The sequence below is a fragment of the Mercenaria mercenaria genome, chromosome 1 (assembly GCF_021730395.1).
Source record: "Mercenaria mercenaria strain notata chromosome 1, MADL_Memer_1, whole genome shotgun sequence".
Classification (NCBI taxonomy): domain Eukaryota; kingdom Metazoa; phylum Mollusca; class Bivalvia; order Venerida; family Veneridae; genus Mercenaria; species Mercenaria mercenaria.
Genome location: NC_069361.1, coordinates 95006923 through 95019753, shown reverse-complemented (window position 1 = coordinate 95019753; position 12831 = coordinate 95006923). Strand labels below are relative to the sequence as shown.

Genomic DNA, 12831 nt, shown 5'->3' with positions numbered 1-12831 from the left:
CAAATCATACTGCATGTATATAACAATTTTCGCACAATCATTTTTTCCATCACTTAAATTGTAATAGCCTGTTTCGAATACTTAATTGTGTCTTCTTAAATCATAAAGTCTGCAGACCTTTTTACCTTTTTGTTACTTTAATTTCTATTTAGTTAATCCTTATATTCGTAGACTGTTTTAGGTCAACGTAACAGCCAATAAGTACTTTAAAACGTAATTTGCGGGAATACATACGACAGTACAAACGATAACAAATCTGAAATTATTTTAATTAATTAAGTTCAGATATAAAACCGAACTAGAAAAAATATATATAGCTATAATTAAAGGTCCATAATGCTTTAAATTTCTATCTTAACAACAGATTCAACAGCTTTCCAAATACATGTTACGCGTAATGACATGGTTAAAAAAGCACTACTTTTAATACTGTATATGAACTGTTAAAGTTAGAACCATAAAGGTATGTATTAAAACCAAAACAGTTGTAAAACATTTTAGTACAATCAGCAATGTTTAAACCTTCGACAAATGTTAAAGAAGGCATTTATCGGAAATATGATTTAACAAGAAATTGATATATTTTATGTTCATGGCCACATTTTATACAAGGGCATAATGAGCCTTTAAAATTACATTTACTTTGATCTTGAAATACACTGTAGTTCGATAGTCCAGGAGCAGTGTACGCAAAGTCTAAGCTGTTATACTTTGGCTCAACTAATGAACTGTGTCCTTTTACCTTACGCTTGTACCGGCCTATGCATACACTCCTCTAATTACGCTTGTAATCTGCCTATACACTCCTCTAACTGCGCTTGTAATCGGCCTATATACAGCTCTTATTACGCTTGTAATCGACCTATACACTATCTAATTTTCCTTGGTGATATATCTCGAAGCTATATGGGAATCGGATAGATAGTTACTGTGACGGAATGCTGTCACAAATTGACATACGGGCCTTATTTTATCTGTAGTGTAAATGCAGGTATTGCATCATCTTTTTGTAAATTTTTGAGTTATTGATGTAAATGTCAGATTTCACGCATGAAATACCTCTCATATTTTTCTGTTCTTCATAGCTTAAATTTCCATGTAAATTTCATTAAATTCTGTTCAGTAATAAGAAAGTTGATATTTTATAAACTTTAGTAATTCGTGTTTTTATCCCCAAAACCACTATAATGGGCCTCAAATTGTCAATTTGAATTCGCGCCAAAGTAGTTAGATTCCCCAGCTATATCGTGAATCACGTGAAAATAGAAATAGTAAGAGTTCACGCATAGGCCGTGAATCCCATGAAATTTAGTATTTGGCGGGACATTATCCTTTAAATAGACTGGACTAGATATGCCTTGCGCACACCACCTTCCGACATTATAGACGAATCTATGTCTGAATTATTTTCTTGCTAGAAATTTATGCTCGATCGAGGTAAGAAATTTATTTGTTAGATTTTTGTATGATTTTTGCATTACGATTTTTATTTGGTAAATTTTTGTTCATTCTACAGAATTCTGTAACATTTACTTTTCGGCACATGATTTTGGCTAGTTTCGGTATGTCAGGATAATTTATTAAATTTTTCAGACTTTTGTAAATTATTTAGAAAGAGGAGTCTAAACGTTTCGTTTATATAAGATGTTAGATTTATACTGAAATTTGTAATATGATATTTGTAAAGCACTGTTTCAAAAACATATGTCAAACATTTTGTTAATTATGGAACGCCATTACTGCATTGTATTGTTATGTATAAATCTATATGGCAAGTCTAGTACCATGTATATATTATTGTAATTTGTAATTGTGTGCCAGTCTATAGCACATCTTATTAATGTCCGTTGTAGTGTATGGCATTAGTACATGGATGCCAACTATGATATAACGTTTGATTGAAAAGTATATGATAAACTGCAGCTATTATTTACAACTACAAATTAACAAAATTAATATACGTTTGATTTATATTGAATTTGTTAATTTGTATTGTAAAATCTGCAGTTTTCATTACTTTTATATCTTTTTTCTACTTTAACTTTAGTCTTTTAAGTAAGTATTTTGTAATAATGGAATAAGTATTAAAACGTATTTTAATTCATGTGAACGTTTGAACTTAGTTTAATATAAGTTTTGTATAATAACGTATTATTATGGGAGCCTACGGAGTAGTGTACCCAAAGAGCAGTTAATGCCCTGACTTAATGTTTTGCTTATTGGTGCTACCATATGTTAATTATATTTAGCTTCTTTCCAGAACGATTTATCTGGTGATGTCATAACCGAAGTACAATCCGAAGTGTAACTTGTTATCACTCGCTGATGTGATATTCCCAGCGCAGAAGCTTTCGACCATGGTTTGCCGTAAACGCAAGACGATGATTTTTGTTATCCCTTAAGTCGGCTCATGGATGCAAATCACCATATCACCATAGGGAGACCAACGGAATCAACGTATTCACGGTTTAATGGACTGGTTAAGATACGTGTTTTTTCGTGCTACTAAAGTTCGCAATTAATTAAGAACTTACACCTCACATTAGAATGAACTATACGAACTTTTATCTGGTGTATCTGACTTTTTTTTTCATCTTATAATCAGTTGTTTTTCCTATATACATCTATTCATTGTAATAATCCTTCTATGTAAATAAATTTGTAATATTGTAAGGTGTTGATTGTTCTGATGGTTACTGTCGCCGTACGGCCTTTCCTGTCACAAATGCCTTAGTTATAATTCCGCGTTCTGGACATGTTCGGGCAATATGTGTAAAGCAAATGTGATAACAAGGTTTTCTCCGAGTATATCACGTTAAATTTTATTATACTAGTTTAAACCTAAGGCCCGAGCTATGGGTGACAAAGTAAATATATAGGCATTTACAGTGAACATTTTTATGCAAGCTCCGTAGCATTAGCTCCATATAACCAAGGTATTATACTTACATACTTATGAGCTTGTTTGATGATGTAGTAAATCAATATAAACACACACGTTAATCTATTGATTGAAATATGTCATTAATATCTAAATGACGAATTTGAAAACACAATTAACAATAAATGTTCATTTAACAGATCATAAAATATGTGGTATGTACTAATTTTATCAAGAAAAGACAAATATTAACAGTTGATATGCATCATCAAAGTGGGAATCTATACCTTTTTGCAATAAGCAATGATGAGTCCTTACACTACAGAAAATAACTGAAATACATATTCATTAATTAACAATGATCAGTATAAATATTATGTTGAATGTCAGTCTTATAGTCAGAAGTAATGGCATATATGATACATTATTTATAAATAGTACGATGAATTCTAGCCTTATATTTCTAAGTAAATGATATCAATACTATATATATTACATGTGAAGTATCAATACAGCATTTATTAATATGTATGTTGAATGTCATTCTAACAATATAAAATAGTATGAAAAATATCTATTATAACAATTACTAGCATTGTTGAAACATCATTTTTACAATGAAGTAAGAATGACATAATTATGAAGACAAAAATGACTGCACATTTTGAACTATCTACAACTATTGGTATACGGCATAAATAAGGGATGGGAGTGGGGGTTTGAAGTTCTTGATAATTTGCTCGTAAGTCCTTTTCTGTTGACCGCATTGGAAAATAATTTAAAAACCCGTACCGTCACGTACTTGCATCAAATATATTATTTTCAATAATCTGTATCTATGCAAGCTCCGTAGCATTAGTCAATAAAACCAAGGTATAAAATCTTACACTTCACTATGAGTCATGTTTGATGATGTAGTAAATCAAATCAAAAACAACACGTATCATTTGATTGAAAATTGTCCATTTAATATCAAAATCACAATTGGAAAACAAATAACAGAAAATGGTTCATGTTACAACATCATACATAATATGTGTAGTGACTAATTTTATCAGAAAAGACAAATATTACAGTTGATATGCAATCATCAAAGGTGGGATCTAACCTTTAATCCACTTATTGCAAAAACAATTATATTAAAGGATTTCATTTATTAAAGTTTTTAGCAATAACCCCATCGAGAAAGTGAGTGTATCATTTATTTATCAACAGCTTATCTCTTTGTTGTGTTACACCTCTAACATGCAGAATTGTAGAAAATGGTATATTTAACATGACAAAATAGAGGTGAGCAACCTTTGGCACCATCACTCAAGCAAAATATCAGTAACTCATAAAAACATGCAAAATTGACTACTATTAAACTTTATGTACATGTAACATGATAAAATAAGTGCGAGAGACCCATGACCCCATCGCACCATAAGCAATAAGAATTATAAACATAAGAAAACTAAATATTTACTTGATAAAAATCATCCACACCAAACAAAGGTGTATGATTTCTAAAATCCAATACTGATATTTGTCTTAAGAGGATAACAGATAAGTGCGAGAGACCCATGACCCCATCGCACCATTAGCAATAAGAATTATAAACATAAGAAAACTAAATATTTACTTGATAAAGATCATCCACACCAAACAAAGGTGTATGATTTCTAAAATCCAATACTGATGTTTGTCTTAAGAGGATAACAGATAAGTGCGAGAGACCCATGACCCCATCGCACCATTAGCAATAAGAATTATAAACATAAGAAAACTAAATATTTACTTGATAAAAATCATCCACACCAAACAAAGGTGTATGATTTCTAAAATCCAATACTGATATTTGTCTTAAGAGGATTACAGAAGAATACTTGTTAAAGTGATGCACCCTCTAACATGCAGAAATTGTAGAAAATGGTACATGTATATTTGACATGACAAAATAGAGGTAAGCATCCCTTGGCACTACCACGCAAGCAAAATACCAGAAACTCAAAAATACATGCAAAATTGCCTACTAACAAACTTTATGTACATGTAACATGATAACTTAAGTGCGAGAGACCCATGCAGTGAACATTTTTATTGTTTTTGCAGCAAATACTTGTATTTGTTTTCATTCGGGTTATTTACAATGGTAACTACATGACATTAGACATGTAGTGTTAAAAATACTTAAACACTAATTGTTACATGCTATGTGCTGAAGGAAGTTATCTAATATACATTATTATACATGTCTGTTCAGATAATTTTATGTAAAGAAAATCTGTATCAGTGACATTATATAATTATTGCATAATAAATAGTTTAAAATTCTGGAAAATCATAGTTTTATTTACTTATTTTCATGCAGAAACTAGAAACTAGTGTAAAGTAATTCACTTATCTAATGCAAATCCAATTCTACCCGTTTTTACAAATAACTGTTATTTATGTTGTCATGTCAACCTTGATGCGAAAGCACCCATGCACAATATGAATATAGAGGTATTTAGATGATAGGCTCGTGGTAAAGCCTAAAATACACGGCTAAGTTACTTTTCATTAAAATTATTTTGAATTGTTTCTGTATATTCAAATGTGGGATGTTTAGTTAGTGAAACTCATATAATTTGTCGTATAAATGACACGAATGACGTCATACTTCTTTCATGACTTTCTTAATGTCACGCATGAAGAAGACAACCGTAAGCTAATACAGCTTTCTGTCTGTCCAATTCCTGAAATTTGATATTGTAAATATTTTATGATTTATCTAAATAAAAATATATTTAAACTAAAATGCATTCGGTGACGTATTTAAAAGCATTGTAAATACTTTCATCAAGTTTTCAAATTTGAAAGGTAAAAGAATGTTATTCATGAATATTTTGTAATGTAAATTTTTGATTTTTTGACACTAATACAGGTTTGTCATGAAACGGTCCAGATAAAAATATAAGTATTTTTGTTGTTGTTGTTTTAAGGGTTTTGTTGGAGGGGTAATTTCTCTTATTTTTCCTCTCTTCTCTGTTAGAAGGCATGGGGAAAAATAATTTGTTATATATAAGCAGTTCTACATTTATTGATCGGCAGAGAAGGAGATAAATATATCACAGTCACTGACCATGTAATTCTATGCAGCTGTGACAGATGAATAAAACTGAAGTGTATTTAATACCTTAATATGTTAAAGTCCTCTCACATTGAGTCAGATGTAATCTTGTGTCCAAAAAAAAGATACATCTTTTTGATTTCGCGAAGATATACAAACTAATGTGTATCCATAAATCTAGCAGTCAACAACACCGCACATCAAAAAATTGGGAATATTTTCGAAAACAGAGAAATCAGGTTACAGATATAAAGAGGAAATCAATTATTAAATATTTTATCGAAAGATGTGTAGGTGGCTCAATATCTAAAACATTCTGGCCGACTATTAAACCCTTTTTGACAAACAAGGGTTATATTTTTCAAAAAGATGTCATCTTATGTGAAATTGAAAAGTATTTTTGAATGATCAACAGGAAATTTTAATACTTTTAATGACTTTTTTTGTAAATGTAGCCACAAACATTGGCACAGACTATATCCCTGTAAATAGAGATCACCCAAGTATAACTAAAATTGTAGAAAACAAGTCAAACTTTTCAGAACTAGTTTTCCAACCTGTAAATGAAACTTTTGTCTGTAAGCAAACTGACAAACTATGTGCAAAAAAAAGCAACTGGCTAAGATGCAATATCACCAAAACTTGTTACGTTAGCAAACCCATCTATTATAAAACCAGTTATTGATAAAATTTAACCAATCCTTCACTACATGCCAATTCCCAGACAATCTCAAAATAGCACAAGTTGCACCAATTCATAAGAAAAATAGTACTCTAGGAAAAGGCAACTACCGCACAGTAAGTATCCTCCCAGTTATGTCAAAACTTTTTGAAAGGGCAACCAACACTCAGCTATCAGAATTTATTAACCACCATTTTGATTCTTAGACCAAACTATAGACGCCAGAGTGCACTTTTGAAAGTAATAGAAGATTGTAAAATGGCGATAGATCGAATCAAATTTATGTTGTTGCCATTCTTACGGACTTATCAAAAGCCTTTGACTGTTTGCCGCATGAATTGTTGCTACTAACATTACAATATTATGGTCTATCAGAGTCTGCTCTAGATTTAACAAAATGTTATTTAAGCAACAGAAAACAATGTGTAAAATAGGACCTTTTTATAGTAGTTTCCTGGATATTATTAAAGGTGTACCCCAGGATTCTATTCTAGGCCCTATTCTTTTTAATATTTTTATTAATGATTTTTTCCATTTTGTGGAGGAAAGTAGTCTATATAACTATACTGATTATAACACTCTTTCAATATCAGATCATGATATAAATATGTTGTTAAATCTCTTGAAAATGATAGCATCTCTCTAATTCTCAGGCAATCAAATGAAGGCAAGCCCAAATAAGTTTCAGGCAAAGCCATTGAGAAAAGGACTAAAAATGAAAATATAAGCTTCTTTGTAGATGACATTAAAATAAATTGTGATGAAAATGTAAAATGTACTTGTTGTGGCCAGTGATTATCAATTTAAATTTAAAGTTCATATCTCTAATATATGTAGAAAAAGCTTCCAGACAGTTAAATGTTTTAAAACATATTGACAATCTATGTAGACTTGGAAAATTAAACATCTATTACTCTTTCATCCTCTCCAACTTTAATCATTGCACCCCTGACGTGGCATTTCTGTGGAAAGGTTAACACAAAAAAAAAATAGAAAAATCCGGGAAAGGACTCTCTAGATTAATTTTCACTGATTTCTACTTCCGGCCATGATACGTTGCTTTTAAAATCTAAAATGCCAACCTTAAAGGTCAGAAGACTAAGATATATTGCCTTGGAAGCTTTTACAATTATCAATAACATGGCCCATTATACTTGCATGACCGAATCCATATTAAAAATAGTAATGGTAAGAATCTTTAGCTATGACAGCAGCTCTTTTCGTTTCACGGCGGCCAAACTTTGGAACTCTCTCCCACAACATTTCAGGGAAGAAACCAATTATAACCAGTTCAAATGTGTTGGTCAATGCCTGGAGCGGAGAGGGCTGTACATGCACTGCGTGTTCTAGCTACTGATTTGCTGCTTTATGTTATTTTGCTTGTTGTCTATGTGCTTGGCTGCTTTATGTTCTAATGCTTTCTTTTATATGTGCTACTTGTTTTGTTGTGTTTTATATGTGTGTGTGCTAATGTATATGCATTGCATTAAAGTTTGCTTACCCGTTGCTTCTAAAGTTTTATTTTATGTCATTAGCTCGACTTTTCGAAGAAAACGTAGAGATATTGTACTCGCCCCGGCGTCGGCGTCGGTGTCGCCGTTTGTTAAAGTTTTTGATAAAGTCAAATATCTCTGTTACTATCAAAGCTATTGACTTGAAACATAAAATACTTGTTTACCATCAAAATCTTCACCAGGAGAAACAATCCCCATAACTCTGTTTTGAATTTTGACAGAATTATGCCCCTTTTTAACTTAGAATTTTTTGTCAATAATTTGATAAAGTCGAATATCTCTGTTACTATTAAAGCTTTTGACTTGAAACTCAAAATAGTTATCTATTATCAAAATCTACACCAGGAGACACAATTCCCATAACTCTGGTTTGAATTTTGACAGAATTATGCCCCTTTTTAACTTCGAATTTTTGGTTAAAGTTTTTGATAAAGTCAAATATCTCTGTTACTATCAAAGCTTTTGACTTGAAACTTAAAATACTTGTTTACCATCAAAGTCTACACCAGGAGAAACAATCCCCATAACTCTGATTTGAATTTTGACAGACTTATGTCCCTTTTTAACTTAGATTCTTTTGTTAAATTTTTTGATAAAGTCAAATATCTCGGTTACTATTAAAGCTTTTGACTTGAAACTCAAAATAGTTATTTACTATCAAAGTCTACACCAGGAGACACAATTCCCATAACTCTGGTTTCAATTTTGACAGAGTTATGTCCCTTTTTAACTTGGAATTTTTTTTACTGGCAAAGCTCTAATTCGGAATCAAGCACTGAGAAAAGTCGGGCCGGCTGTCTTACGGACAGCTCTTGTTTTATGTTGCTTTAACATGTCATATTTTATGCAAGCTTATATATGTATTTGTAACCATTGTTTCATGTGTCGGTAAAAAGCTATACATAGCTTACGTTAACTTGTTGAAATATCTCCGACAATAAATAAATTTAGATTTGATTTTATTTGATTTGTAAGTAAAGTAAAATACTTTTGATACTAATAATCAAAAACTTAAAAGAATTGATACAAACAAATATTTTACTGTTCACTTGATAAAAACAACTTGAAAACAGCATTACTAATGTGGTATAATTGTATTTTATGTTAGCTGCATATACATAAATAATATAAAAAATGATTGACATCAGAAACTGATACAAACTTGACAAGCTGTTGATGTGAGCAACTACAATACGTAGTCCATGTAGTTTGTCGCAATGCGCATTTGAATAATTCATTCGTGTCCAGGTCACATAGTCATACAGCAGAGCGAAAGTTGTAAACGTAGAAGGAGTGATCATACATTAATAACTGGGATTTTAATTTATATCCATCATGGTGAGTGTTTGTTTCTAGCCATCTAATTCTCAAACATTCCAATATTAAATTTTGTGTGTTTACAAATAATAATGTATTATTTCGATTTTATGTTTTGTTTTATTTCTGTATTTCGTTGCGAAAATTTACACCTGCATTTGTCTATTTAACATAAATGTTTCATTTTTCTTTATTTCGTGTATCCATTTTTTGGTGCGTATGAATAAACTCTGATAAAGATTTTGGGATGTCTTTTTCATTTTTCTATGTAAGCGTTTTAACTCTGAAGCCGTCAAATGAAACATAAATTGCTAGACATGACAGTTTTGATGTACAGTCGGTTCTGGCAGGATTTTGTCTAATTAAACAAGTCTTGATATAGTTAATGAGTCCACATAAAGGACCAAGTTTGTCATGGCCTGATCTGTTATCTTTGTACCAATCTAAGATTCCTGTATAAGAACATGAAATGCTGAAGTCTGAAGATGCCAGAACAGCAGCATTTATTTAACAAACACAAAATAACATACACCTTTGGCTGGCTAAGGAGCAGTGTGCATATTATATAAATACCGAATGAATACAGTCAGATCCTGAAATACAATTTACAGTAAATGTAAATCTTAAATTGTATGCTTCCTTTAAAAAATCTATTAAAATGAAACTATTGACAGGATTTAGATTATCATCATGAGACAAGTCGTTACTGTAACAATTGTATTAAAAGAAGCAAACCTGACTATAACTTCTTAATTATTTGCCAGAAAAAGACGTATGAATATCTCACAGAACTGCTAAAATAGCAAAATCAATTCACTATCAGTAAATAGGAAACTACTTATTTTCCTTAATATACTACAGGCTAAACTCAGTTTTTCATGAAACCAGACAGTCGCTAAAGTACTGTGGAACAATAAATTGCTGTGTTTTGTCAATGTCATAAAAGTAAAGCATTCTACTTTCAGGCTGATCAGTTGACGGAAGAGCAAATCGCAGGTCAGTATTTTTGCTTTGATTGTAAACAATCTAGTGTAATGAAATAAATCTGTATATAATTTCCTAGCAAAGAACGGGGCAATGAAAATAGAAATAATTTGAAGTTTGATATTTTTATGTCAATTTTGTATATAATTATGATGATAACATCGGTATACTACATCATTTTAAGGCATCCATTCGGTGGCAAAATGTTGCACATTTGCGGAATACAATTTGAATTGTAGCTATAAAATAAAAAAAAATTAAAGATATTTTCATAATTAAAAAATGAAACCATTGCGGAGACACCTATCAATGACAATATTCAACTTACATTACCCAAAAGATACCTTTGTAAAGCGATAGACTTAAAATCAATCAAATGTCTGAAAGATTTGTTTAGCTATTTATTGAGTTTTGCTCGCTTTATTGTCGATTAATTTTGAAATTAAATTCGTTGTTCAAGCTATATTTGTCAGAATTTATAACGCGGGTGGGAAAGCTGTCACCTGCACATGTTATCTGTTATGTTTTATGGTTTTGCTTGTACGGTGTGTAAGATTCTTGAACGAGTCGACTTAGACCTGTCAATGTAATATTAACAAAACCAGTTTCATTTAAACATCTCCGAAATAATAACTGACGACAAATGTATACTGCACTTAACGAAAGTGAAAAAAACAGTCTTACTGAAAAATAAAAACGATACATGTGCATGGGAGTGTTGACAGGTGATAATCAGCATTTTTGCGCGCAATTTTTCTAAGCATAGAATACACTCTTGTCACATTTGTAACTTTCAAACAAAGGTAAGAAGATGAAATATATTCTCTGAACATTGTATCTGAATGCACACAGCCTGCTTATGTTTTATGCAGAATTCAAGGAGGCTTTCAGTCTGTTTGACAAGGATGGCGATGGCACAATCACAACCAAGGAGTTGGGAACAGTAATGAGGTCACTGGGTCAGAACCCGACAGAAGCAGAGTTACAGGACATGATCAACGAAGTGGATGCGGATGGTAAGTATGTATGGAGTTATTTAAATGGCATTATTAAATGTCTTCTGTACTTTTATACTGTTATATTGATGTCCATGAATTCCCTAGTAATGTTTACGTAAATGTTTAAAAGGAATAATATCTTCATGATAACTACCTGTTGTTTTTTCTCAAGAGTTCACCCTTAGCTAAACTTCAGTAAGGAGATTAGATGATAACGGATAAAAATTTGCAATATACAATAAGAAAATTAAAAAAAAATATATTCTTATTAACATATAATATTAGACCTGATTCTTATTTATTTTCAGGAAACGGAACCATCGATTTCCCAGAATTCCTCACTATGATGGCACGTAAAATGAAAGACACTGACAGTGAAGAAGAAATAAAAGAAGCGTTTAGAGTGTTTGATAAGGATGGCAATGGTTACATAAGTGCTGCTGAATTGAGGCATGTCATGACAAATCTTGGAGAAAAACTGACTGACGAAGAAGTTGATGAAATGATCAGAGAGGCTGATATTGATGGTGATGGTCAAGTTAATTATGAAGGTATGGTTGTTTGTATAAGAACTCCCTTTAAATAGTTTAATCATATTTACAAATTGCCGTTGGTAAGAAATTGTTTCTTTCTTCAAATAAACTCATAAAAATATAACAAGCATTGAATCAGTCAGCAGTTAATGCTTAAAGTATTGATACAAAACATGGAAATAAAGTATAAATGTAAATTAGTGATAAAATAATAAGTAATATAAAGAGACCCGGTATGGAACTCGAGTAAATATGATTTATTCGAGGGTATGTATTTACATTCTATCCAAAGAACTGAAATAAGGAAGAAATGTTGGCAACAACATATGAAATTAAAACCCATCAAATCGTTCCACAATGTTTGTAAGAAAACTCAAGTTCATTCGCCCCCGCTGTAGAATTTACAATTTATCCACAACAGCATTACATTGAAACAAAATACAATGGATACAATAGAATAGTAATACACAAATGTACAAGATTTTTATACACTTTTGTTTCTTTCATTTACAGAATTTGTGAAAATGATGATGTCTAAGTAATGTCAAGAATACTATATCCGTCATCAAACCACATTTCTTCGGGAAACTGTGCAATTTGTGAAACTTGCATTTAATGAGTCGCGAAATAAGAAAAATGCTGAATATTTTTTTTGCAGATTCTACAAAAGACACTAGTAATACAAAAAAATATGACACAATGATGAAAAAAAAATCATTCTATTTAAATTTAGATATGTTTTATTCTATGCATGCATACTATTTTGTGGAACCATAACATATTTCTGTTATTTGAAATGTTATCATTATTAAATTTTATGAAATGTTA

General features: G+C 31.1%; 1 protein-coding gene across 1 annotated transcript in view; it reads left to right on the top strand.

Moving 5' to 3' along the window:
* LOC123529786 (calcium-binding protein LPS1-alpha-like) overlaps positions 1-12831 on the top strand; it is a 54737-nt gene extending 41906 nt beyond the window's left edge. Inside the window, exons 9-12 of the mRNA XM_045310314.2 lie at positions 10454-10484; positions 11345-11488; positions 11779-12021; positions 12517-12831. Coding sequence (XP_045166249.2) covers positions 10454-10484; positions 11345-11488; positions 11779-12021; positions 12517-12545 — 447 coding nt within the window. The 3' untranslated portion in view covers positions 12546-12831. The remainder of the gene's footprint in view (positions 1-10453; positions 10485-11344; positions 11489-11778; positions 12022-12516) is intronic.